Source organism: Colossoma macropomum, unplaced genomic scaffold (genome assembly GCF_904425465.1).
Source record: "Colossoma macropomum unplaced genomic scaffold, Colossoma_macropomum, whole genome shotgun sequence".
Classification (NCBI taxonomy): Eukaryota; Metazoa; Chordata; class Actinopteri; order Characiformes; family Serrasalmidae; genus Colossoma; species Colossoma macropomum.
The window spans coordinates 3,781,014-3,804,334 of record NW_023494800.1 but is presented as its reverse complement, the minus strand read 5'-3'; the positions used below and the strand labels follow the sequence as shown (position 1 = coordinate 3,804,334).

The 23,321-nt window shown below is 42.2% G+C and overlaps 1 protein-coding gene across 1 annotated transcript in view; it reads left to right on the top strand.

The window, feature by feature from the left end:
- Window positions 1–23,321, top strand: part of LOC118819701 (WD repeat-containing protein 7) — a 292,651-nt gene that overhangs the window by 129,546 nt on the left and 139,784 nt on the right. Inside the window, exon 20 of the mRNA XM_036587568.1 lies at window positions 3,823–3,936. Coding sequence (XP_036443461.1) covers window positions 3,823–3,936 — 114 coding nt within the window. The remainder of the gene's footprint in view (window positions 1–3,822; window positions 3,937–23,321) is intronic.

The following is a 23,321-nucleotide window of genomic DNA, read 5'->3' as shown; positions in this document are numbered from 1 at the left end:
GTTGGCTGCACTGGTGTGGCTGGTGCGTGCAGCTGGACTCAGCCAAGCAGCTGACCTAGCAGTTAGCAAGCTGGATAACTCACCAACCATGAACAGTAAAAACCTTACGTGTTTATTTATAGCCATTGGGATAAAATATGTTTAACGAATCATGCTTATATAAGGTTAAATTAGCTTCAGCTCTCTATGAAGCCCTCTCGCTTCGTAGGTCGACAGAGCCAACGCTGCTGGCCAAGGACATGGATTTGTGTGTTAGACTTTGTCAAAGTTTTCTACAGCCTGTGTGTTTGATGTATGCATGTGTTTTCATTGCCTCATAGAGCGATCAGCACATATTAAAAAAATAAAAAAGCATACTGTATGGAGTAGAGCTGAGTGATTCATTGTTTTTATATCAATTTTTAGCTGCAAATTTTTATTAGCCTACATTAACAACGCCATCCTAAGCAATATTCGGGATGTTATAGACGTTGGGAGGTGGGGTAACGTAATTTTACCGCAGAATGACTAATGTTTATGACTAAATCGCCCGGAATAAGACTTGTCAATATAAATGACAGGGAGGGGAGCAGCTACTCGATTTATGCACCTCCTTCACTCCAGAAAAGAGAACAAAACATGCAAAAAAATGTGTTTTATTTAGTCATTATTCTGTTTACCGTCGTCTTGCTGCCATAAGTGAATGCGCTCTGTTATTAGCATTGTCATTAGCTTGGGAATTTAAATCACAACATAAATCAGACTTTTTTTCCATGATTTTTACATTTTAATGTTCTGAGTCATAAACCTGTGGAAGACGGCGCACGTTTGCTTGGTTTTAGCCACAGAGAACCCAAGTAAAAGCTGCTTCGAGTGCCTCAACTCCTTTTTTACACCTTGAGATTATTTCAGCGCCTCATTTTAAAGAAGGTGAAAGATGCTGGAGTCTTTACTAACGTGGGAGTACACTGTCTGTAAATACTTCTGATGGGACTCAAATCTCTGAGAAGCACTGGTGACACTGACGTTACTCCTCCTCCTGTAAAACTAATCCTGTGTAGATAAGGGTCCAAGTTTATGTGGGGAGATTTAACCTTTAACACCCAGTTTGTCTGTATGAGTTCATCAACTGGCAGTCTGGCATACAGCTTTTTAACCCTCAGGTCAGAAAAAGCAGATATGGTGATCTTTATGGCCAAAAATCAGGTGTGGTCACTTGGCTAAAACATCTTAAGTGCATTTTTGGCCTTTTTGTCCTTTAGCTTAAGTGGAAGATGTTAAAGTGGAAAAAAAGCACTTAAGATGTTTCATGCAAGCGGCCACTGGACCTTAAAAAAGATGGTTCTTCAAGGGTTCTTTAGTAAAGAAAATTGGTTCTGTATAGAATCATGAACACTCAAAGAACCCTTTGCATGATTAAAGGGTTCTTTGCATGTGAAAGGGTTCTTCAGATTGATGGAGAATGTGCTGTAGATGGTTCTATATAGAACCTTTTAGAAAATAGGTACTTCTATTGTGTCAAGCTTGACATTGTAACAATAGAAGAACCATTTTTTGTGCTATACGGAGCCATTTTTAAAAAAGGTTCTATATAGAACCATCTGCAGCACATTCTCCATCAATCTGAAGAACCATTTCACCAGGCAGAGACCCCTTTTATCATGCAAAGGGTTCCTTGAGAGTTCATGGTTCTGTGTAGAACTATTTTCTTTAGTAAAGAACCCTTGAAGAACCATTTAAGTGTGCACTGTGATCTTGAAACAAGCAAGCTTACCTGCCAGCAGAATAAGTTAAATAATCAACATTCTTGCAACAGTATTGAAGTGAGAACTGAGATCTATTGAGACTACATTAACCCCTCGAACTTCAGGCTTCATATTGTTTTTAATCTGAAAATATGATGAAGATTAAATATGAAATTAAAAGGAGCAGTACTGGTTTATTAGTCAGTAAATTATTCAGTAACTGCTATAAAACATGTAGGTTATGAGAGCGAGAAGCAAATGTGTGCAGATATATTGGGAAACCTTTTGTCGCAAAGGATTTTAATACCAAAAAAAAACCCACAATTTAAATTAAGTCACAAAATGGGTCAGAAAAATCCCCAAATCCTATCCTAGTGCAGAGAGAAAGAGGGACAGAGGTTTTTAAACACTGAATCGTGCTCACTCAGAGTCAGTTTGACCGGCCCGAGCGCGCTGGAGAGGGGAGAGGAGGTTCTCTTTAAATATGTCCGTGGTCAATAGGGGGGTTAATTGAAACATAAAGGAGCTTGTTCACAGAGACACAAAGACACAGGGACACATCAGTGCCCACACACACAGTCCAGTTCACACTGACTCATCAGATACAGTCAGAGAGATGGGGCTGATACGGCTGCAGAAAACTCCTCAGACTGCAGGAGACGAAACTCTTAATCTGTGAGCACCGCTGTGTGTGTGAGTGTGTGTGAGTGTGTGTGAGTGAGTGTGTGTGAGTGTGTGTGTGAGTGAGTGAGTGAGTGTGAGTGTGTGAGTGTGTGTGTGTGTGTGTGTGTCTGTGTGTGTGTGTGAGTGAGTGTGTGTGAGTGTGAGTGAGTGTGAGTGAGTGTGAGTGAGTGTGAGTGAGTGAGTGTGTGTGAGTGAGTGTGTGTGAGTGTGTGTGAGTGAGTGAGTGAGTGTGTGTGAGTGTGTGTGAGTGAGTGTGAGTGAGTGAGTGTGTGTGAGTGTGTGTGTGTGTGAGAGTGAGTGAGTGTGTGTGTGTGAGTGAGTGAGTGTGTGTGAGTGAGTGTGTGTGAGTGTGTGTGAGTGAGTGAGTGTGTGAGAGTGAGTGTGTGTGTGTGTGTGTGTGTGTGTGAGTGTGTGTGTGTGTGAGTGTGTGTGTGTGAGTGAGTGAGTGTGAGTGAGTGTGTGTGTGTGTGTGAGTGAGTGAGTGAGTGTGTGTGAGTGTGTGTGTGTGAGTGTGTGTGAGTGTGTGAGTGTGTGTGAGTGAGTGTGTCTGTGATCTGCAGTTAAATACTTTTTTGTATTGAAATGAAAAATATGATGATTTTGTGTGTTTGCCAGTCATGTATTAGCTAGCATGTTGGAATTCCACCCAAAATGAGCTGAAATTGTCACTACCGAAACAAAGTCTCAATAATTTTAATTTAATAAATAAATATAATTAAGGTATAGGGTGACTCAAAGCAAAACGGTGTTAGTCCAGGTCTGAAATGATCCAAAGCATGTTATTTTGCAACATGCAGCAATGTGATTTTAAATATGTGTGATTTTTGTGCGAATCTGATTTTTCGTCTGTCCTTTTGTGAGCCAGTTTGTGAGAGAATGAGGGGCGGCGAGGGCGTCCAGTGCTTTGTTGTTTTTGAGACTTTTAGTGTCTGTTGCCGATCAACTGAATCTCTTAGAGCTTATACACAGTCTCTCTCTCTCTCTCTCTCTCTCTCTCTCTCTCTCTCCCTCTCCCTCTCTGAGGGGTGAATGAGGGGGTCTTCATTAATTAGCAGTGAGCCTAGATTAGCTGCTCCTCACCTTTAAGCAGCATTGATTAATTTGCTAGCCCCTAATGAAAAGCTTATTTTAATTGGTAATTCCGGGATAAGGGCTAAACGAGGCTGCGGAGTAAAAATGAGCGTAATCGTGAGGGTTACAGGCTAATAAAACGCCCAATAATGCAAAACACCAATAAGGGCTGATGAGGTGGTTAACGAGGCGGCGGGAAAACGAGGAAGAATTAGTGACATTAAGAAAAGAGAGACAGAGGCGTTTGTCCTTTGTGATGCGGTCGCCGCCGCCATTAAGGCTGCGCTTGAGGAGTTGGAGAAAAAGCAAATGTGTTATTAACCCTGATGTGTGTGTGTTACAGCGGGAGCCGCTCCAGAGACCGCCCAGCCGGCCCCGCCCCCTCCTGAAGCTCCGCCCACAGAACCCAAAGCTCCAGAGGAGGAGATGGACGTGACTGATGATGACATCACCGCAGGTAGGACTACACCTGTCCAGTTTTACTTGCCTGCCGAGGTCAGCCTGTGATCGACACCTCGACATATGGTGTTCCCCAATCCTGTTTCTCTAAACCACTTATATTAAGCCCCCCATGACTTTTATTGCTGTATTTTCATGAATTATTTCTCACAAATAGCTCATTGAGACGAGTGAAGCTGTGTGGAAAGCCAAAATTGTAAACTTTCAATTTTCATAAAATTTTTATTTTTCTAAAGTTTCATACCACGTTTACGTTTGTAAGTAGAAGAGTAAAGTTGAAGAACTTAGATTTATCATCAAGTTTCATTTTCATTTATCATCAAGTTATCATGTCACTACCGAAACACAGTTTGTAGTATGTGGGCGGAGCCTGATTTTAGCCACACCCCTGCATTTTAGAGCAGGAAGTGAGGCTGCATCCCTGTCCCTCATGGCCACATGGTGAGCAGTTAGATCCCATTGTTTTGAAGTAAACGTGTCCCAAAGTCTGAAAATCAGTGTGGAACATTGTCACTACCGAAACACATTTTCTGCAATTAAGAACTTCTGTGTTTTCATGAAAAATACGATGATTTTATGTGTGTACAGCTGATCAAAGTTGTTTGCTAGTGATGAACGGGTTGGAATTCTACTCAAAATGAGCTAAAATTGTCACCACCGAAACAAAGATTCATTAATTGTAATAAAATCAACATATTTAAGGTATTGGGTTACTTAATGCAAAAAGATGGTGAGCAGTTAGATCCCACTGTTTTGAAATAAGAGTCCCAAAGTCTGAAAATCAGTGTGGAACATGAAGAATTGTCACTACCGAAACACATTTTCTGCAATTAAGAACTTATTTGTGTTTTCATGAACAATATGATGATTTTATGTGAGTACAGCTGATCAAAGTTGTGTTTGCTAGTGATGTAGTGTTGGAATTCTGCTCAAAATGAGCTAAAATTGTCACTACCGAAACAAGTTTTCATTCATTTTAATGAAACATAATTACGGTATAGGGTCACTCAAAGCAGAAAGACTTTAGTCTAAAGTCCACGTCTGCTAAAAATTTGAAATGGTCCATATCACAAATCATTTTGCGATATTTAGCAATATGTTTGTAAATATTTGTGTGATAAGATTTTTCCTCTGTGTGAGTCAGTTTGTGAGTGAATGAGGAAAAATTAATGGATTAAATTTTGTGTTGTCAGTGAATCAGTTTAGCACTTAGTTTGTAATTTGAATGATAAACAAGGTATTTACAAGTCTTCATGAATGAGTTTTACAGTGTGGTCAGTCTCCACAAGGGGGTGCTATTAGCACACAGATATTTTGTTAGCATTACTGAGGAAGAGGGAACCCACACCAGCAGGATCTCACTGAGCTGAAGCTGCAGTTTGTTTGTATCTGAAGTGAAGGTAAGTGTTTGCTGTTCTAGGCTGTGTTAATGAAGTAAAAGTGTAAATGAGGGTAAAAGGTTGTGTTTATATGGCTGAGCAGGTCAGCAGGTCAGCTAACAGGCTACAGCAGTAATGGTCAGTTAGGCTCATCACAGAGTGACGAGTGTGAGAACAGAACAGAAATACAGGGGGCCGAACGACAGACCCTCATCATCTCTCTCTGTCTGTCTTTCTATCTCTATTTTCTCTCTCTTTCTCTGTCTGTCTTCTCTCTTTTCCCTCTTTCTCTCTCTGTCTTCTCTCTTTCTTTTTCTCTGTCTCACTTTTTTCTCTCTCTCCTTCCCTCTTCCTGCTCTCTCTGTCTCTTTCCCTTTCTCTCTTTCTCTTCTCTCTCTCTCTCTCTGTCTCTCTTTTTCTTTCTTTTTCTTTCTTTCTTTCTTTCTTTCTTTCTCTCTCCTGCCCTCTTCCTGCTCTCTTCTGCGCTCTCTCTCTCTGTCTCTTTCTCGTCTCTCTCTCTCTCTTTCTCTCTCTCTCTCTCCTGCCCTCTCCCTGCTCTCTCCTTCCCTCTCTCTGCTCTCTCTCTCTTTCCTTTTGTCTTTCTCTCTCTCTCTTTTTTCTCTCTCCTGCCCTGTCCCTGCTCTCTCCTTCCCTCTCTCTGCTCTCTCTCTCTTTCCTTTTGTCTCTTTCTCTCTCTCTCTTTTTCTCTCTCCTTCCCTCTTCCTGTTCTCTCTTTCCCTTTTTTCTCCTTCTCTCTCTAACATTCTCACTCTTTTCTCTCTCTTTCCCTTTTTGCTTCTCTCCCTCTCTCTCTCACTCAGTTTCAGTTCAGTTAATGTAAAAAGACTGATATATAACAATACAACAGTTAAGAAGGGAAAGTGTTAATTATCAGTTAATAATGTAAAATTATATATAATAATAAAACAAGATCTATTTAATACGTGCCTGCAGTTAAAAACGAGAGAGAAAAAACGTTAATTATCAAATATATTTATGTAATTAAAAAGGGAGAAAATAAAAGGGAAAAAAAATCCTATATTACAAACATATATAACACTGAGTAAAAGTGAAAGCTGTGGTGTGCTGGTCACTCACTGTCCCGGCATGAACGACACTCACATGTACTTACACACATCTGACCTCTCCTAATATAATCACAGATTTATCATCTCCCACAGAAGATGTTTGTCTGTTTTTCAGATTGATTAAAATATTGATTCCTGATAGAATCATATTTTGGGCAGGTCAGTAGGAAGTGCAGCTCTGTCTCTACCTCATCTGTCCTGCAGTGACCACACACTCTCTCCTCTTTTGGTAACCAGGCCTTTCTCAGTGGTCAGGCTGTGGTCACCGAGTCTGTATTTGGTGATCTGTATTTTCTCACTCTTTTTTCTTTCTCCTTCCCTCTTTTGTCTCTCTCTCTCTCTCTCTCTCTCTCTCTCTCTCTCTCTCTCTCTCTCTCTCTCTCTCTCTCTCTCTCTCTCTCTGTGAGTGTAATGGGCTCGTTAGCAGTAAAACGTGTGAAATTCCTCAGATAGCAGCGTCACGCTCACAGGCGTTTCACGTTTCTTTAGCCTGAGGGGTTCAGCAGCACACGCGCACACGCCCAGGGAACAGATTTAGGGGGGGTGGGGAACAGAGGGAGTGTGAGGGACCCTTAGGGTTCAGAGAAAAGGGGAGAGATGGAGGGATGGAAAGAGAAAAGCAAGGGATTGGGGGAGGAGGGCAGCCCTAATGACCTCCCATGACACCCACACGACCATCATTACTTCAACGCTGCCTCACACACACACGACTGTGATTAGTTCAGTGTGACACACACACACTTGTGCGTGGGCAGGACGGTGGACCACCGGCGTCCATCTGTCCTGCTGGTCTGCTGTCTCAGAGTTTAACACAGAAAATAAACAGGACTGACAGACTGATTTACAGCAACTACACACACAACAGGTTCAGAAAAGTTTGGAGAGAGAGAGAGAGAGAGAGAGAAAACAGAGAGAGATAAACATCGAAAGAAATGGGGAGAGAGAGAACATGGAGAGATGGAGAGAGAACTTGGAGAGAAATGACAGAGAGAACAGGAGGAGGGGGACAATGAGAGTGAAAGAGGGAGACAAAAAGAAAAATGGAGAGAAACAGAGAATAGCGAGAAATGGAGAGAGGGAGAAAAGGAGAGGGATTGGATGAGAAATAGAGAAAGAGGGAGATACAGAGAGAGAAAGAGTCAGAGTGAGAGAAAGAAAGAGAGGGAGTGAGAGAGAAAGAAACGGTGAGAAAGGGCGAGAGAGGTTCAGAAAGAAACAGTGAGAGAGAAGGAAAGAGAAACAGATGGGGAGAAATGGAGAGGATGAAAAACAGGATTTGGGAGTGAGAGAAAGGAGGAGAGAGAGGGAGAAATGGAGAGGAAGCGAGAATTTGGGAGGGAGTAAACTGGGGAAAGCCGGTGTGCACGGTTGCTGTGTGTGCGTGTGTATCTGTATGTGTGTGTCTGTAAGTGTGTATATGTGTGTGTAGATCTGTGCGTGTGTGTATAGGCCTGTGTGTGTGTGTGTGTGTGTGTGTGTATAAGTCCGTGTGCGTCTGTATGTGTGTATAGCTGTGTGTGTGTGTGTGTGTGTGTGTGTGTGTGTGTGTATAGGCCTGTGTGTGTGTGTGTGTGTATAGGTCCGTGTGTGTCTGTATCTGTGTATAGGCCTGTGTGTGTGTGTATATAGGCCTGTGTGTGTGTGTGTGTGTATAGGCCTGTGTGTGTGTGTGTGTGTGTATAGGTGTGTGTGTATAGGTCCGTGTGTGTGTGTGTGTGTATAGGTCCGTGTGTGTGTGTGTGTGTGTGTGTGTATAGGTCCGTGTGTGTGTGTGTGTAGGCCTGTGTGTGTGTGTGTGTGTGTGTATAGGTGTGTGTGTATAGGCCTGTGTGTGTGTATAGGTCCGTGTGTGTGTGTGTGTGTGTATAGGTGTGTGTGTATAGGTGTGTGTGTATAGGTGTGTGTGTATAGGTCCGTGTGTGTGTATAGGTCCGTGTGTGTGTGTGTGTGTGTATAGGTCCGTGTGTGTGTGTGTGTGTGTGTGTGTGTGTGTGTGTGTATAGGTCTGTGTGTGTGTGTGTGTGTGTGTGTAGGTCTGTGTGTGTGTGTGTGTGTGTGTGTGTGTATAGGTCCGTGTGTGTGTGTGTGTGTATAGGTCCGTGTGTGTGTGTGTGTGTGTGTGTGTGTATAGGTCCGTGTGTGTGTGTGTGTGTATAGGTCCGTGTGTGTGTGTGTGTGTGTATAGGTCCGTGTGTGTGTGTGTGTGTGTGTATAGGTCCGTGTGTGTGTGTGTGTGTGTGTGTGTGTGTGTGTGTTTACTCCAGCTGTGCTCCGTTAGCGTCTCTCTGCCGGCAGTGTAAACTGTTATTACTGTGAGGGTAATGAGCGCCTCTCCTCCCAGCGCTGCTCTGATGGCCTGTGGTTCTGCTCCCCGTCCCCATCACTCATTACGGTGTGTGTGTCGGGGTGTTAAAGTGTGTGAGACCCTCGCTGCTGCAGCTCTGTCATGCTGCGTGTCACCTTCAGCTATGATTGATACCAAATCCAGCGTGCAGGTCGCTGAGCGTGTGCATGTGCATCATCACACACCGTCGTCACTGCATCCTGAATACACAAACACACGTGCTCTCTCTCTGGATAGGTGGCTACACAGTACAGCAGGGGTGTCAAACTCTTTCTTTGCTGCAAGTTCATTAATGCTTAAGCTCAGTTTCTGAGCTGCTGAGCTGACGTTCAGTGTTTATGTTGGTTGAACTGCAGCTGAAATGCAGCCAGTGCATTTAGTGATATGACTGGTGTAGAATTGAGGTGTAACTGCTGTTCCATAGACTGCTGTTGGGGTAGGAGAGTCGGAGTGCGCATTACATTGCAGTGCATGCTGGGGACTGTAGTGCAGCACACTGTGAAACGGGCTAACATTAACAGAAAATTAAAACACCTTTGCGGCCGGATAGGATTGTGTCGCGGGCCTGATCTGGCCTGCGGGCCCTGTGTTTGACACATGGGCAGCACATTGTGGACTCAGTTAAATATACTACAGACTATAAAGCTATAAAACACCTCAACACGCTTGGAGGAGAACACTAAACTCCAGCTGGAGAGTTGCACAGAAATGGGGGCAGTTTGGAAGCCCTACTGGACCATGCACAGCAAAACGAATGCTGTTTTCTAAAAGCCTCAAGTAATTTATTGCATTATTGTGATCAGATAGCATTTATGTTGTGATAATGGCACAAATATCTTGATATCTCAAAAAAACATTTGTTTGGTGTCATAATGATATGCATACCTCGATCTCAAGAAAAATAATGAAAGCGCAGCTTCAAATTGCTTACGAGACCTATCTGAGAACTATCTGGGGGTGGCCTAATATTCAAATGAACATGATTGACGGCGCATATTGCTCTTGTTATTGTTTGCTATCCGGTGTCGTCCAGAGGAGGATGGGTTCCCCTTTTGAGTCTTGGTTCCTCTCGAGGTTTCTTCCTCTTGCTCTTAAGGAGTTTTCCCTTGCCGCTATCGCCGTTGGCGACGCTTATGAGGGCTCAGACCTGGATTTTTCTGTAAAGCTGCTTTGTGACAACACCTGTTGTAAAAAGCACTACATAAATAAACTTTCAGATCAGCCTTGTGATTGGTGAGGATACTGCTTACACACACACTAGTCGAGATTAGGACTGTCCAGTTGCAGCCATTTAGTGGACACGTGAAGGTGAATCAAAGGACATTCTTTTTACATGAATATTATGCTAATTACACATCTTGGTCAAAAACCTGATTAAGAAAACAAATATAAAGCTGAGTTTGCATAGGCATGTATTTGAATAACCACACCCACCCATAGTTGGCATCATGCTCTCAAAAGCCTGGTCCACTCTGAGCGCGAAAGAAAAAGAAAGCTTTCTCTAAGCACCTTACCGCTTTACGCTTCTTTTTGAATGTAATCTCTGGAACCCCTAAAAGTGATCCTCCATTGCCCTGGATAAGCTGAGCTCAGCTGATTTGCGTCCTTGTCCACCCCTGTGTCCATTCTGTGCCCTGCTAGCATTTAGCTGGATGGGTTTTTGGTGTCCCGCGTCCCCTCAAACCCCGCAATCGATGCTTTCCTTGAGTCCCTTTGGGTTTTAATCCTGTTAGGGGCCGCCGTAACCGTAAGCTGATGGTGCCTGGCTGATGGGCCTCTGCACATCGACAGTGTAGAAAAGCTGCTGCTTGGGCAGTTTTGTTCCAGTGGGGTAATGGTAGTAATGGTATTAGTAGATTAGCACTAGCAATCCTGACACTGTGTAGCTCCGTGATCAGCAGCTGGAACTGTACGCCAGAGATTTCGAGGTGGGATTTTAGTTGTATGTTGACAAAAATTGGAACTGATTGGGCAGAATTTGGCAACTGTAACTGGAATAATGTCCATATTTAGAAAACTAAGCTTAGAACCCAAAGCAAGTTAAAATCACTGTAATGCGCGGCCCTGAGTGGCTTATTGCAAATGTAATTGGTAATAATAATGTTTTAAAACTGAAACTGTTTTACAATTACTAATTCAGAACTCATGAAGAGATGAGATCACAAATGTGTCAAAACAGCGTCAGAAATTTTTAAGTCAAGTCAAATTTGTTTCTATAGCGCCTTTTACAACAGATGTTGTCACAAAGCAGCTTTACAGAGAATCCGGGTCCCCCAGTGAGCAGGCCTTGGCGACAGTGGCAAGGAAAAACTCCCTCAACAGGAGGAAGAAACCTTGAGAGGAACCAGACTCAAAAGGGGAACCCATCCTCCTCTGGTCGACACCGGATAACAGCACAGACACAAAACAGTATAGGTGGATACAGTTTAACACCACTGTGCAGTGCGCCGGCCGCATCAGTCACGTCAGACCTTCTTAGGACGGGCAGCCGCTCAGCTCAGGGAAAGAGGTGGGGGGGTATAAGAGGGACATAGTTAGGAAAACTAATTAACCAAAGTCTTGACTAAACAGGTAAGTTTTTAGCCTAGACTTAAAGATGGAGGCTGTGTCCGAGTCCCGAACACAGACTGGTAGGCTATTCCAAAGCTGGGGGGCTTTGTATGAAAAGGCTCCTCCCCCTGACGTAACTTTATTTATTCTGGGTGCTAATAATGAGCAGCACCTTGTGATCTAAGTGGGCGTGTCGGTTGATAGTAGGAAATAAGGTCACTGAGGTACTGAGGATCAAGGCCATTCAGAGCTTTATACGTCAGTAGAAGAATCTTGTACTCAATGCGGAATTTAACTGCCAATGTAAGGTACACAAAATTGGGCTAATGTGGTCAAATTTCCTGGTTTTGCTGAGAACTCTGGCTGCAGCGTTCTGGACTAACTGAAGCTTGTTAAGGTTTTGGCTGGAACAGTAATCTAACCTGGACGTGATGAAGGCGTGAACTAACGTTTCTGCATCCTGTAGCGACAGTGCATTTCTTAATTTAGCGATGTTACGAAGGTGGAGGAAAGCTGTTCTGGTAATATTGGTAATATGCTCATCGAAGGCCAGACTGGGATCAATCGTGACACCAAGGCTTTTTACAGATGTGCCTGGTGTGACTGAGAAACTATCGAGATTAAGAGTAAACGTAGGCAGATTATCCCTAACAGCTTTTGGACCAAGAAGAAGGACTTCGGTTTTGTCCGAATTTAGTAAAAGGAAGTTGCTTGACATCCAGTCTTTAATGTCTTTTACACAGTCCTCTTATTAGGTTCAGTTTTGTCCTCTGGTTTAGCTGAAATATATAATTGTGTAAGTTGTCTTACAAATGAGGAGGAAATGTTGGCTTGTTCCGCATTCGATCCGTTTAGATGTCTTTGATTCTTATCAAGGATCAAAGACGCACCAGGACCAAGACAGACCTCCTCAGTCCAGTTATTTGGTGCTCACCAGAGATTGAATGGCAAGTGCGATTACCAGACTTTCTAATGAGTGGAAGATCATTAGAATGTTTGTTTAAATGCTCTTCAGAGAGATTTCAAAGATTGTGTTCCAAAGTTACATTTTAAAACCCTTCCATATAGATCATGCCTTTATTTTGTGTTTCTGCTGTGTTGTATTTCGACGTTTACGTTACGGCATTTAGCAGACGCTCTTACCCAGAGCCACTTACGAAAGTGCTTTGCAGTCACCCTAAAAACTCCCTAAAAGCAAGAGGAAGAAACCTTGAGAGGAACCAAGACTCAAAAGGGGAACCCATCCTCCTCTGGTCAACACTGGATCGAAAACGATGGAAAACGATAACAGATACTGAGTGCATAATCAGTGAAAAAGGCTCAAAAGCCTGAGAGAATAGATGGGTTTTTAGATTTGACTTAAGAACCTCTGTTGTGGGGGATTCCTTTGTGAAAAGAAGACTGTTCCAGAGTCTCGGGGCACCTACAAAAAAGGCCGTGTCACCTTTGAATCTCATCCGAGAGCGTGGAATGGCTAAGAGCAACTGTTTGGAAGAACATTGGACTCGTGCGGTGGAATGGAAGCAGAGGAGGTCAGAGATGAGCCATGTAGTGCTTTAAAAACGAATAGTAAAACTTAAAATTCAGTTCTATATTTTACTGGTAACCAGTGCGATGTTGCGGGCAGGGTAATGATCTCATTTCTTGGTACCGGTCTCCTCACGCTTCATTTTGGACCAGCTGCAGACATGCTAGTGCAAACAGGCTAGAATCTAAAGATGCTCTTTAGCAACTACTGTATCAGATACGACCGGAAACAAGAGCCAGTGCTGATACCTATATATGAAATGCATAATACAGAGATAAGACATTTTAAGCGCAATTATAAGGCGTTTTAATAAGTGCAAGTCTGGATCTGGAGGCCGGAGGATTTGGTGCTGTAGATGGAGGATTTGGTGTTGTAGACTACAAATATCTGTCTGTTGTATACGCATGTGCGTTTGTGCTACATGTGTGAAACGGCCGGCTCTGCGTCTCTGTTCCAGCCGTCTGGGCCCAACAGTTTTAATGCAGGGCGAATAAATGGAGAAACACGTTGTCAATAGGTGAAAAATGAGAGCCGAGAAATGATAAATTGTCAAGCGTGTCTGTGCTATTGACTGGCTGCAGCAAACCAACAGGCCCTGGCCAGAGCGAGAGAGAGAACGTATTTCTGTTTTCAGTGACGGCAGTGATTGCTTACTGTGCTGGGCTCCTTTCCATTTATGCAGCATTCACTCTGCAGAAAGAGGCTGCGTGTGTGTGTGTGTGTGTGTGTGTCTGTGTGTGTGTGTGTGTGTGTCTGTGTGCGTGTTGCTTTCATTTGTGTGTTCTTGAAACACATCAGCACGCTGGGAGTGTGAGGTGCCTTAAATCTCTTCCTTGGCAAACGAGAGAACCTTTATCAGCCGGTTGAAAGCGGTTTTCTCACATTAACACTTAAACACTACGCTTATAAAACATCTACTGAAACGGTAACGTACTACACAGCCCATTACATTATATACCCAACAGATACGATACCATATATAACCCAATATACCCAACAGATACGGTACCATATATAGCTCTATATACCCAACAGATACGGTACCTTATATAACCCTATATACCCAACAGATACGATACCATATATAGCTCTATATACCCAACAGATACGGTACCGTATATAACCCTATACACCCAACAGATATGGTACCATATATAGCCCTATACACCCAACAGATACGGTACTATATATAGCCCTATATACCCAACAGATACGGTACCATATATAGCCCTATATACCCAACAGATACGGTACCATATATAATCCTATATACTCAACAGATGTGGTACCATATATAGCCGTATATTCCCAACAGATACGGTACCATATATAGCTTTATATACCCAACAGATACAGTACCATATATAACCCTATATACCCAACAGATACAGTGCCATATATAGCTTCATATACCCAACAGATACGGTACCATATTTGGCCTTATATATGGCCTGTATACTTATATACAGATGCTGGACCATAAAAACTTACATACCCAACTGATACTGTGCCATAACCCTGTACACCCAACTGATGCTGTACCATAGGACCCAGTATACCTGGCAAATACTGTACCAAATAACCCTATAGACCCAACAGATGCTGTACGATATAACCCAATATACCCAACAGGTGCTCTATCATATAAACCTATGTACCAAACAGATGCTGTACCATATACACGTACATACCCGACAGGTGCTATAGGATATAACGCTATACACTCGAGATACTGTACCATATAACCCTATATACCCAGCGGACACTATACCATACAACCCTATATACCAAATATATAGTGTACCATGTAACTCTAAATGCCAACAGGTAGTACACTACATAACTCTGTACCAACAGATGCTGCACCAAATAACCCTGTATCGTTAATAGATACTGTACCGTATAGCATGCTGTACAATTTGACCCTATATATCCACTAGATACCATATAACTCTATATACTGAACAGATATTATATTTAAGAACAGACACTGTACTGTAGAGGTCTGTACACTCAGTAGACAACATGCCACGTAATGTTATACCCTGAATTGATACTGCACCATATAACTGCACCATATAGCCCACAGATACTTTCCTATAGCGCTGTATATGTAAAGTAGATGTTCTGTTTGGCTGGCTTGTATTGTGGTGTATCTAGTGCTGTATGAGTTGTGTGTGTGTTGTGTGTGTGTTTGTGTCTGGGAATGGGCTGACAGACGGATGAGTGTTATTAATGCTCTTTAATAGGAGGTGTAAAGGTCATAGCTGGATGGTGGGAGGGAGAGAGAGAGAGAAAGGGAGGAATGCGGCGGATGAGTGGACGTCAGCTTGCGCGACTGCATCTTCCATCCATCGATCAGGAAAAATAGCAGCAACTAAATGCGGTTAAGTGTTTCTCCATAACAGCCCAGTTAAAACCTGCTCTACGTTATATACCTGTACCAGCACGTGGAGTGGGATGGGGCGAGAGAGAGAGAAAGAGAGAGGGAGAATAGGATAGCCAGTCTGTGGGAAGAGGCACTTATCCAAGCGCTTTTTTTCTCGCTATAAATAGGACTTTTTGCCTCGACTCATCGAGCTGGTCAAAGGGAAAGGGCTTTAACCTTGTGTACGTGTGTAGGGACGAGTGAGACAGGGTGTGTTTTCTTGTGAGAGACAGAGAGAGAGAGAGAGAGAGAGAGAGAGATGCACTGGCAAGCTTGGTTTTTCTCCGTGTGTTTTATGACCTGACAGGTAAAGTGCTTTTGGCATGACTCCTGTACGCAGAGAGAGAGTCGAGAGAGAGAGAGTTATGAGCTGGCTGGTGAAGTGCCGTATGCATTGCTGTAGACTGATTGAGTGAAGAGGAGAGGGGTCACCTCTCTTTTCTCCTCCCTTTTCTAATGCACCCTCCAGGAGAGGCTCGAGTCTCTTTATTCACCAGTATTCAGCTCTAATAGCTGCACTGAAGTCATAGAATTACAATATACACTCGCCGTCCACTTTATTAGAAACGCCGTCCTTGTACTTCCACCAACCGGCCACTTTATTGGAAACACCTGCCTTATATATCCAGACAGCCCTTGGACTAGAGGGGTATTAAGCCCCCCAGCATTGGGCTGTGGAGCAGTGGAGCTGTGTTCTCTGGAGTGATGGAGCTCCATCCAGTACCTTTGGGATGAGTTGGAGTGATCCAGAACTGACCTTCCAGTATCAGTTCTTGACCTCACTAATGCTCAATCAGATCCTCACAGCAATGTTCCAACATCTAGTGTAAAGCCCTCCCAGAAGAGTAGAGGCTGTTACTGCAGCAAAGGGGGACAGACTCACTATTAACACCGTTCATTTCAGAGGAAACGCTGGAGGAGCAGGTGTCCACAAACTTTTGGACACGTGTAGGTCCACTGTATAGGTGTACAATTACATGCTGCCCTCTAACTCATTCACTGTTTGACCGTTTTTTTGCGTACAGCTTTTTTTTTCTCTCCCCAGATTTTCCACTATTTTCCATCATCAATATTCCATATAAACTCAGAAGACTCGTGTAGGTTCACTGGTGGTTCTGGATAGTAAATAAAATGGCTATATTTGTGTTGTAGTCATGGCGACCCCTGGTTCCTATCGCCACCACTGTAAAGAAGAGTCTCTACAATAAACCATTTCACACCTCTAGGGTGTGCCATTCCCAGCACAGCAGTGACACTGACTGCTAACACAGACTGTGCATCAACAGATGGGCTGCAGTCTAACTGCACGCCAACAGGGTGGAGCTACAAGGGAGGGGTTTCTGATAAAGTGGCCAGTGAGTGTATATCCCAGCCACACCCCGTCCACACACACTTTTTCTGCTTCATGTTGAACAATCGCACAAACACAGTCATACACGTACGTACGCAGGTGCATGCATGGATTACATCCCTCTGTAAGCTTGATTGCATCTGACAGAATTAGATAGGCTTTATTGTGTATTATGACAGATTTCCAATGCGTGTGGATGGGGCTGAGGCTCAGGTTGCTGGACCCTCTTGCTTCATCCACATTGATTTGGTACGTGAATCTTCTCTGGTTTCTTCCATTGATCCTCTATCAAAACTCGGATCTCTCCAGGTCTCTGTTCTCTTTAAGACAGCAGAGCATTCAGCGAAGGGTCACAGCCCCAACTACGCATGTGCAAGTGTGGTGTTTTGTTCATTTTCAGGGCAGAAATGTTCTGACTTTGTAGTAAAACCAGACAAAAACAATTCTGATTTTTCTGATCTATTAATAGGAATACATGGAAATTGTGCACTGAAATTTTTGCCAATTTTTATTTTTATACTTCATTCGGACACAACAGCTGTCCACATGTGTAAAAATGGACCCGTAGAAATGCTCCGGAAACAGTTTAAACATTTTTACAAGTATTTTGGTGACAAGAATATATTTAATAATAAATAATATGCTCTAACTTTCTGTTTGTAGGATATTTATATTTTGAAATACATGGAATTATGGACATTTAATTTTGTGCAGTCATATAGGAATCATCTACTATAAACATCTAACACTTATGTAGTTTTTTGTGTTTATTTTAATTTATATTGTTTTTGTTTTCTTGTTTAATTATATAAATTTGCATTATTATATCATTATTATAATTATTATAAATTATATAAGTTGCACAGGTATAGTATATTACAGACTAGTATATTACAGACCTGCTGTTTATGTATATACATAAAACGCATATATTGTTATTAGATGTTATTACATATATGTATAGTTATATGCAAAAGTTTCGGTGCCCCGGTCAAATTTAACTTAAGTGTAAATAGGTAAACACATCTTCTACAGAGAACAACGTCTGCACATTTTAATACACAATTACTGTTTATTTGTTGAATTTAACATAATGGGCAAAAAAGGAATATATATATATATATATATATATATATATATATTATTACAGTAAACAAACCTCAATTTTTTTGGCTCACAATTGTTATTAGTCAGACCCGTTCATTGCTTTCCTGCTGCTCTAAGTCATTGTAAACGCCGTGGTTTTCTGAGTATATGTGTGAAATTAAACGCAGGCAGGTTTATTTATCTGACGTCTCTGTAGGAGTGTGAAGCAGCTGGTCTGAGGAAGGTGGTGTTGTAGCAGCACTGAGAGTGTAGATACACTCGCTGATACCCCCTGCCTCTTTTCCTCTCTATCTAATGCCCCCCCTCCTCTCTCCTTCCACTCATCCTTTCTTTTGAGCTGTTTCTTATTCTCCCTCTGCACCCCCCCCCCCCACCCCCCACATGCTCCTGGTTACAATAGGCGCTATTGATTGGTTTGGTTGTGCAGCTGTAGTGAAGCCTACCCACCGTGCTCTTTCCATCTCTCTCTCTCTCTCTCTCTCTCTCAGTAGTAATCTGTGGTGTAACCTGGCTTTCATGTCTCCTCCGTAGCGATCAATTCTCCTCTCGCTCTCTGCAGCCCTCCTTTAATGCTGTGATTACAGTACGGAGGGACGGCTGGAGAGTGGGAGAGTTTTAGACGTGATGGGGACGGACAGACAGACAGACAGCAGCAGTGAGCGAGGTGTTATTATTATGGGGGAGAGAACACGAAACTGCTGGTGTTTAGCAGACATAAAGTCCAGCAGTCTTTCTGAAGGGTTCTGGGCTTTGTGGTTAGCGGGCTGGCCGGGCCTGTGGGCTCGTCCTGGTCAGCAGCACTTATCAAACACAACCGTACAGGACTAACCCTGCAGTCACACCGGCAGCGTCGCGACAGGGCGGCCCGTGGTCACTTATTTTTAACGAGAGCTGGCAACTTCCGGTGACGGGAGGGTGCGGGAGTGTTGGAGACGCGAAGTGGGCGGAGTCAGCGGCGTGACAAAGTTGGGCGGAGTTAACTTTATGCAAATACAGAATGAAGCAATGTGGCTGTTACCAATAGGAGTCGAACATCAAGCCAGAGAACTTGTAGAGAGGAGAATTACCACTCTGTAATGTCTTCTGGGTTTGTCCAACACTAGAGGGCGCTCTCAAGCAAGTCTAAAATGAATAGGTTAATATGGAGCACTTGAGCAAAATCATAGTTTACAAATACTCAAACGTTTTTAATGTAAAAGAATACAATCATTTCCTAAACACAGAACAACATTTTAACACATTTATATTTTTAAGAGCTTTAAACTCGAGTTATAGGAGTTTAAAGCTGCGCTTCATGTACGTTCAAACAGCCAATGAGCTGCTCCGCTCGCCAACCAATCAGCACTCAGTAGCAGTAATGTTAGCGTCCTGCCGTCCAAAACCTGTTTGCTGTAGAAAAAAGGAAACATACAGGTGAGATTTCTTTGCTTTTTTACTGAAATACATCCTTTTACTTTCTAAAATTAAAGGAAAGTTCTGGTTCAGTGATTAGAAACTATTTTAACTTAACGTTTTTAGCCGTTGAGCTCCATTCACTCCCATTCATTGAGGACTCGCTCGCGGGCGCCCTCTGGTATTTTGCAGTTCTATATTTGATATAATGGGGGAAATAGGAAGAGGCCAGGATCCTCGTAAACCAGGCTCCTCAGCTTCATATCACTGAAGAATTAGGGGTGGGCGATAATAAATAATTGCCCCCCTCTTTGAAGGCATATGATTCTCTAAATGTAACTAAAGCCCAGCAGTGAGGAGCTGAACTTTACCCTCCTCTGCTGTCACTGCAGACTGGCAGGGTCGCCTACAGAGCAATGCTCTGTTTATTTGAGGGTCTCATTTCATAGAGAAGATTTCAACCACTACAACTTGTAACTCAGCTCCAAGGGGTAGCACTCAAAATAAGGGGTAGGGGTGAAAATAAGAAATGGGATTGGGCCTTGATATCTCTCTCTCTCTCTCTCTCTCTCTCTCTCTCTTTCTCTTTCTCTCTCTCTCTCTCTCTCTCTTTCTCTCTTTCTCTCTCACTCTCTCTCTCTTTCTCTCTCTCTCTCTCTCTCTCTCTCTCTCTCTCTCTCTCTCTCTCTCTCTCTCTCAAATCAAATCAAATCAAATCAAATATGCTTTATTGGCATGACAGGATATAAGACCTATGTTGCCAAAGCTGTAAATACATCTTAAATTGAATTATTATTAAAATATAAATGAATAGGAAAAAAAAATGAATAGAAAATAAATAGGAAAAAAAAAATAAATAAATAAATATGGTAATACATATAAGCATAGAATGAGTATGGACATGCCAAATGTAATAAAATAAAATATAATTAAATAATAATAATTAAAAATAAATAAATAAAACAAACAAGGTACATATGAAAAATGTAATACAATTTGAACATCAGGAATTAGAAATATTAATTACATAACTGAAGTGCTATGTTACATTTTCTTCTCTGATCTTGTGGCAGTTCTGAATAAACTGTCCTGCTGAACTTATTGTTTCTACATTTTCTCCCAGTAAAATTTTCATTTTCTCTGAGTCGGTCAGTTTGGGGAAGGAGTCGGTCAGTTTGGGGAAGGAGGGGGTTTTATTAGTAAATTTGGGCAGAAAAGCGTCTCTGATGGTTTTATATTTTGAACATGAAAGAAGGAAGTGATTCTCAGTTTCTGTCTCTCCTGACGGGCAGTGGGTGCAGATCCTGTCCTCTCTGTCCAGCCTGCTTTTCCTGTGCCTCCCTGTTTCTATGGTCTCTCTCTCTCTCTCTCTCTCTCTCTCTCTCTCTCTCTCTCTCTCTCTCTCTCTCTCAGGGGAATGGTTGTTGTCGGCTGAAATCTGACATTTCAGAAGTATATCGGGATGAGAGATAGAAGTAAAGACAGAAGAGGAAAGATACGATCATGAGAGAGAGATAGAGAGACAGAGAGAGAGAGAGAGAGAGAGCAAACAAAGACCAAGACTGTGAAGGGCAGCAGCAGATGTGATGGACTGAGTGAAACAGGAAAAGGGTGCTAAAAAGAAGAACAGATAGTATGAGAGACAGAGGGAGAGACAGAGGGAGAGAGAGGGGTGGTGGAGGGATTATAGCCGCTGTTTTCTAGCTGAGCTTCTGTTGTGAAAGGTCAGTGTGTGTCTCTGCGTGCCGGTGGGCCGCCCCGGACCCCCTGAAGTTCCCCCCCTTCACTCCTCTCCTCCACTTTCATCCCTTAATCCACAAAGCCTCCTGCTTTTCTTTATTTATTTACCGTCCATTCCCACAGTCCAGCAGCCATCACTCACTCCTAACCACTGAATTACCCTCTCTCTCTCTCTCTCACTCTCTCTCTCTCTCTCTCTCTCTCTCTCACACTCTCTCTCTCTCTCTCTCACTCTCTCTCTCTCTCTCTCACTCTCTCTCTCTCTCTCTCTCTCTCTCTCTCTCTCCTCCCCACTTTGTCTCCCTCACTATTACTCTTTCGTTCTCTCGTTTCGCTTCTTTTATTACTTCTCGTTTCTTTTTCTCTCTTCATCTCTCTTTTTCTCTTCTGTGTCTCATTCTCTTCCGTCTTTTCTTTCTCTTTTTCTCGCAAACTCTCTCTATTTTCCATCTTTCTTTTTTCTTCCTCTTTTTCTCGTTCTCTTCCCATTTCTCTCCCTTCTCTCTCTTTTCTTTCTCTAACTTTTTTTTGTTCGTTCACTCTTTCAACACATCTTTCTCATTCTCTCTCTCTCTTCTCTGTCTCAATCTCACTTCCTCTTCCTCCTTTCCATTCTTTCTCTCCCTCACTCTTACCATTTCACTCTCTCTTTCCTTTTCTCTTTCCTTTTCTCTTTCCCTTCTCTCTCTTTTGCTCAATCACTCTTTCAACCTCTCTCTCTATCTCTTCTGTCTCAATCTCACTTCCTCTTTTTTCTCTGTACTTTTTCTCTCTCACTCTTACTCTCTCTATTTTCTTTCTCTCCATCTCCCTTTTTTCTCTTCTGTCTCACTCTTCTTTCTCTTTCTCCCTCATGCTCTCTCTATTTTCCATCTTTCTTTGTTTTTCTCTCTTTCTCTCGTTCTCTTCATTTTGTTCCCTCTTCCCTTTTTTCTTTCCCTTTCCCTTTGTTTTTTCTTTCTTTTGAACTGTTTTTTTCTCATTCACTCTTTCAAGATCTCTCTCTTCTCTGTCTCAGTCTCACTTCCTCTTTCTTTCTCTTTTCTCTTTGTCTCCCTCACTCTTTCTCTCTCTCGTTTCTCTCCATCTCACTCTTTACTTTGTTTCTCTTCTCTTCATCTCCTTCTTTTTTCTTCTGTCTCTCATTCTCTTTCATCTTTTTCTTTCTTTCTCCCTTGTTCCATCTTTCTTTTCTTTTTTCTCTTGTTCTTTGTCCATTTCACTCCCTCTTTCCTTTTCTTTTTCTTTTTTTCTTCCTCTCTAACTCTCTCTTGCTCATTTTGCTCATTCACTCTTTCATCATCTTCATTCAAGCTCACAACGTTTCTGTTTTTATTACATTAATATTGTTAATTTGATTCGGTTGAAGAAAAAAGAGGGAAAAGATAGTCATCCTGAACGGAGGGGTGGTGCTCTGGCCAAAGGATACTGTACACACTTAAAAATGATGGTTCTTTAAGGGTTCTTTAGTAAAGAAAATTGTTCTATATATAACTATGAACACTGAAAGAACCCTCTGCATGATTCTGCAAAAAGGGTTCTTTACATCGTGAAATGGTTCTTCAAATTGACAATGTGTTTTACATGATTCTACATAGAACTTTTTTCAAAAAGGGTTCTTTATAGCACCAAAAAGGGTTCTTCTGTTGTTACAGGCGGGTTCTTCTGTTGTTAACGGAAGAACCCTTTTTGTTGCTTTATAGAACGCTTTTCAAAAAGCTTCTATATAGAACTATTCTCCATCAATCTGAGGAACCATTTCACAGTGCAAAGAACCCTTTAATCATGCAAAAGGTTCTTTGAGTGTTCATGGTTCCATATAGAACCATTTTCTTTACTAAAGAACCATCTTTTTAAGACTGTAGTCAAAGGGAAAAGAATAACACTGGGCCTCATTCTCCAATATCTTCGTAAGTTTGTTCTTAAGTGTGTTCTTGAGAAAGGTCCTAAGAAAAAGTCTACGTCAGATTCATGACGTGTTCTTAAAGCGCAGAACTGTTCTCACCTTTGTGCTCGTGAGTGTGTAGGTTCTGTTCTTACCTAAGAACAAATCCCAAATTAGAGAACACTGGTGAAAGTCAGAATCTTCATAAAACTGCGTACGTGGGTTTTAAGAGGAAATTTCAGTAACACTTTACTGTAGGGTGCTGTTCATAAGGCTGCATGACACCTACATAAGGTTGTCATGACAACTAACACAACCCTACATAACTGTTCATAAATGCTTATTATAGTAGGCATCCTTTACTGTAAAGGTTAAATTGGAAAGTTTTGATCAAAGCGAGCTGAAGTAGTCTTTACGACAGACGACGCCTGTTGTAATAAGCATTTATGAACAGTTATGTAGGGTTGTGTTAGTTGTCATAACATGCTTATGTAGGTGTTTTTTTGTTTGTTTGTTTTGTTTTGTTTTTGTTTGTTTTTTCCCATTTGAGAAAAAAAACGCTAGAATAATTGTCCAGAATTACTTGGAATT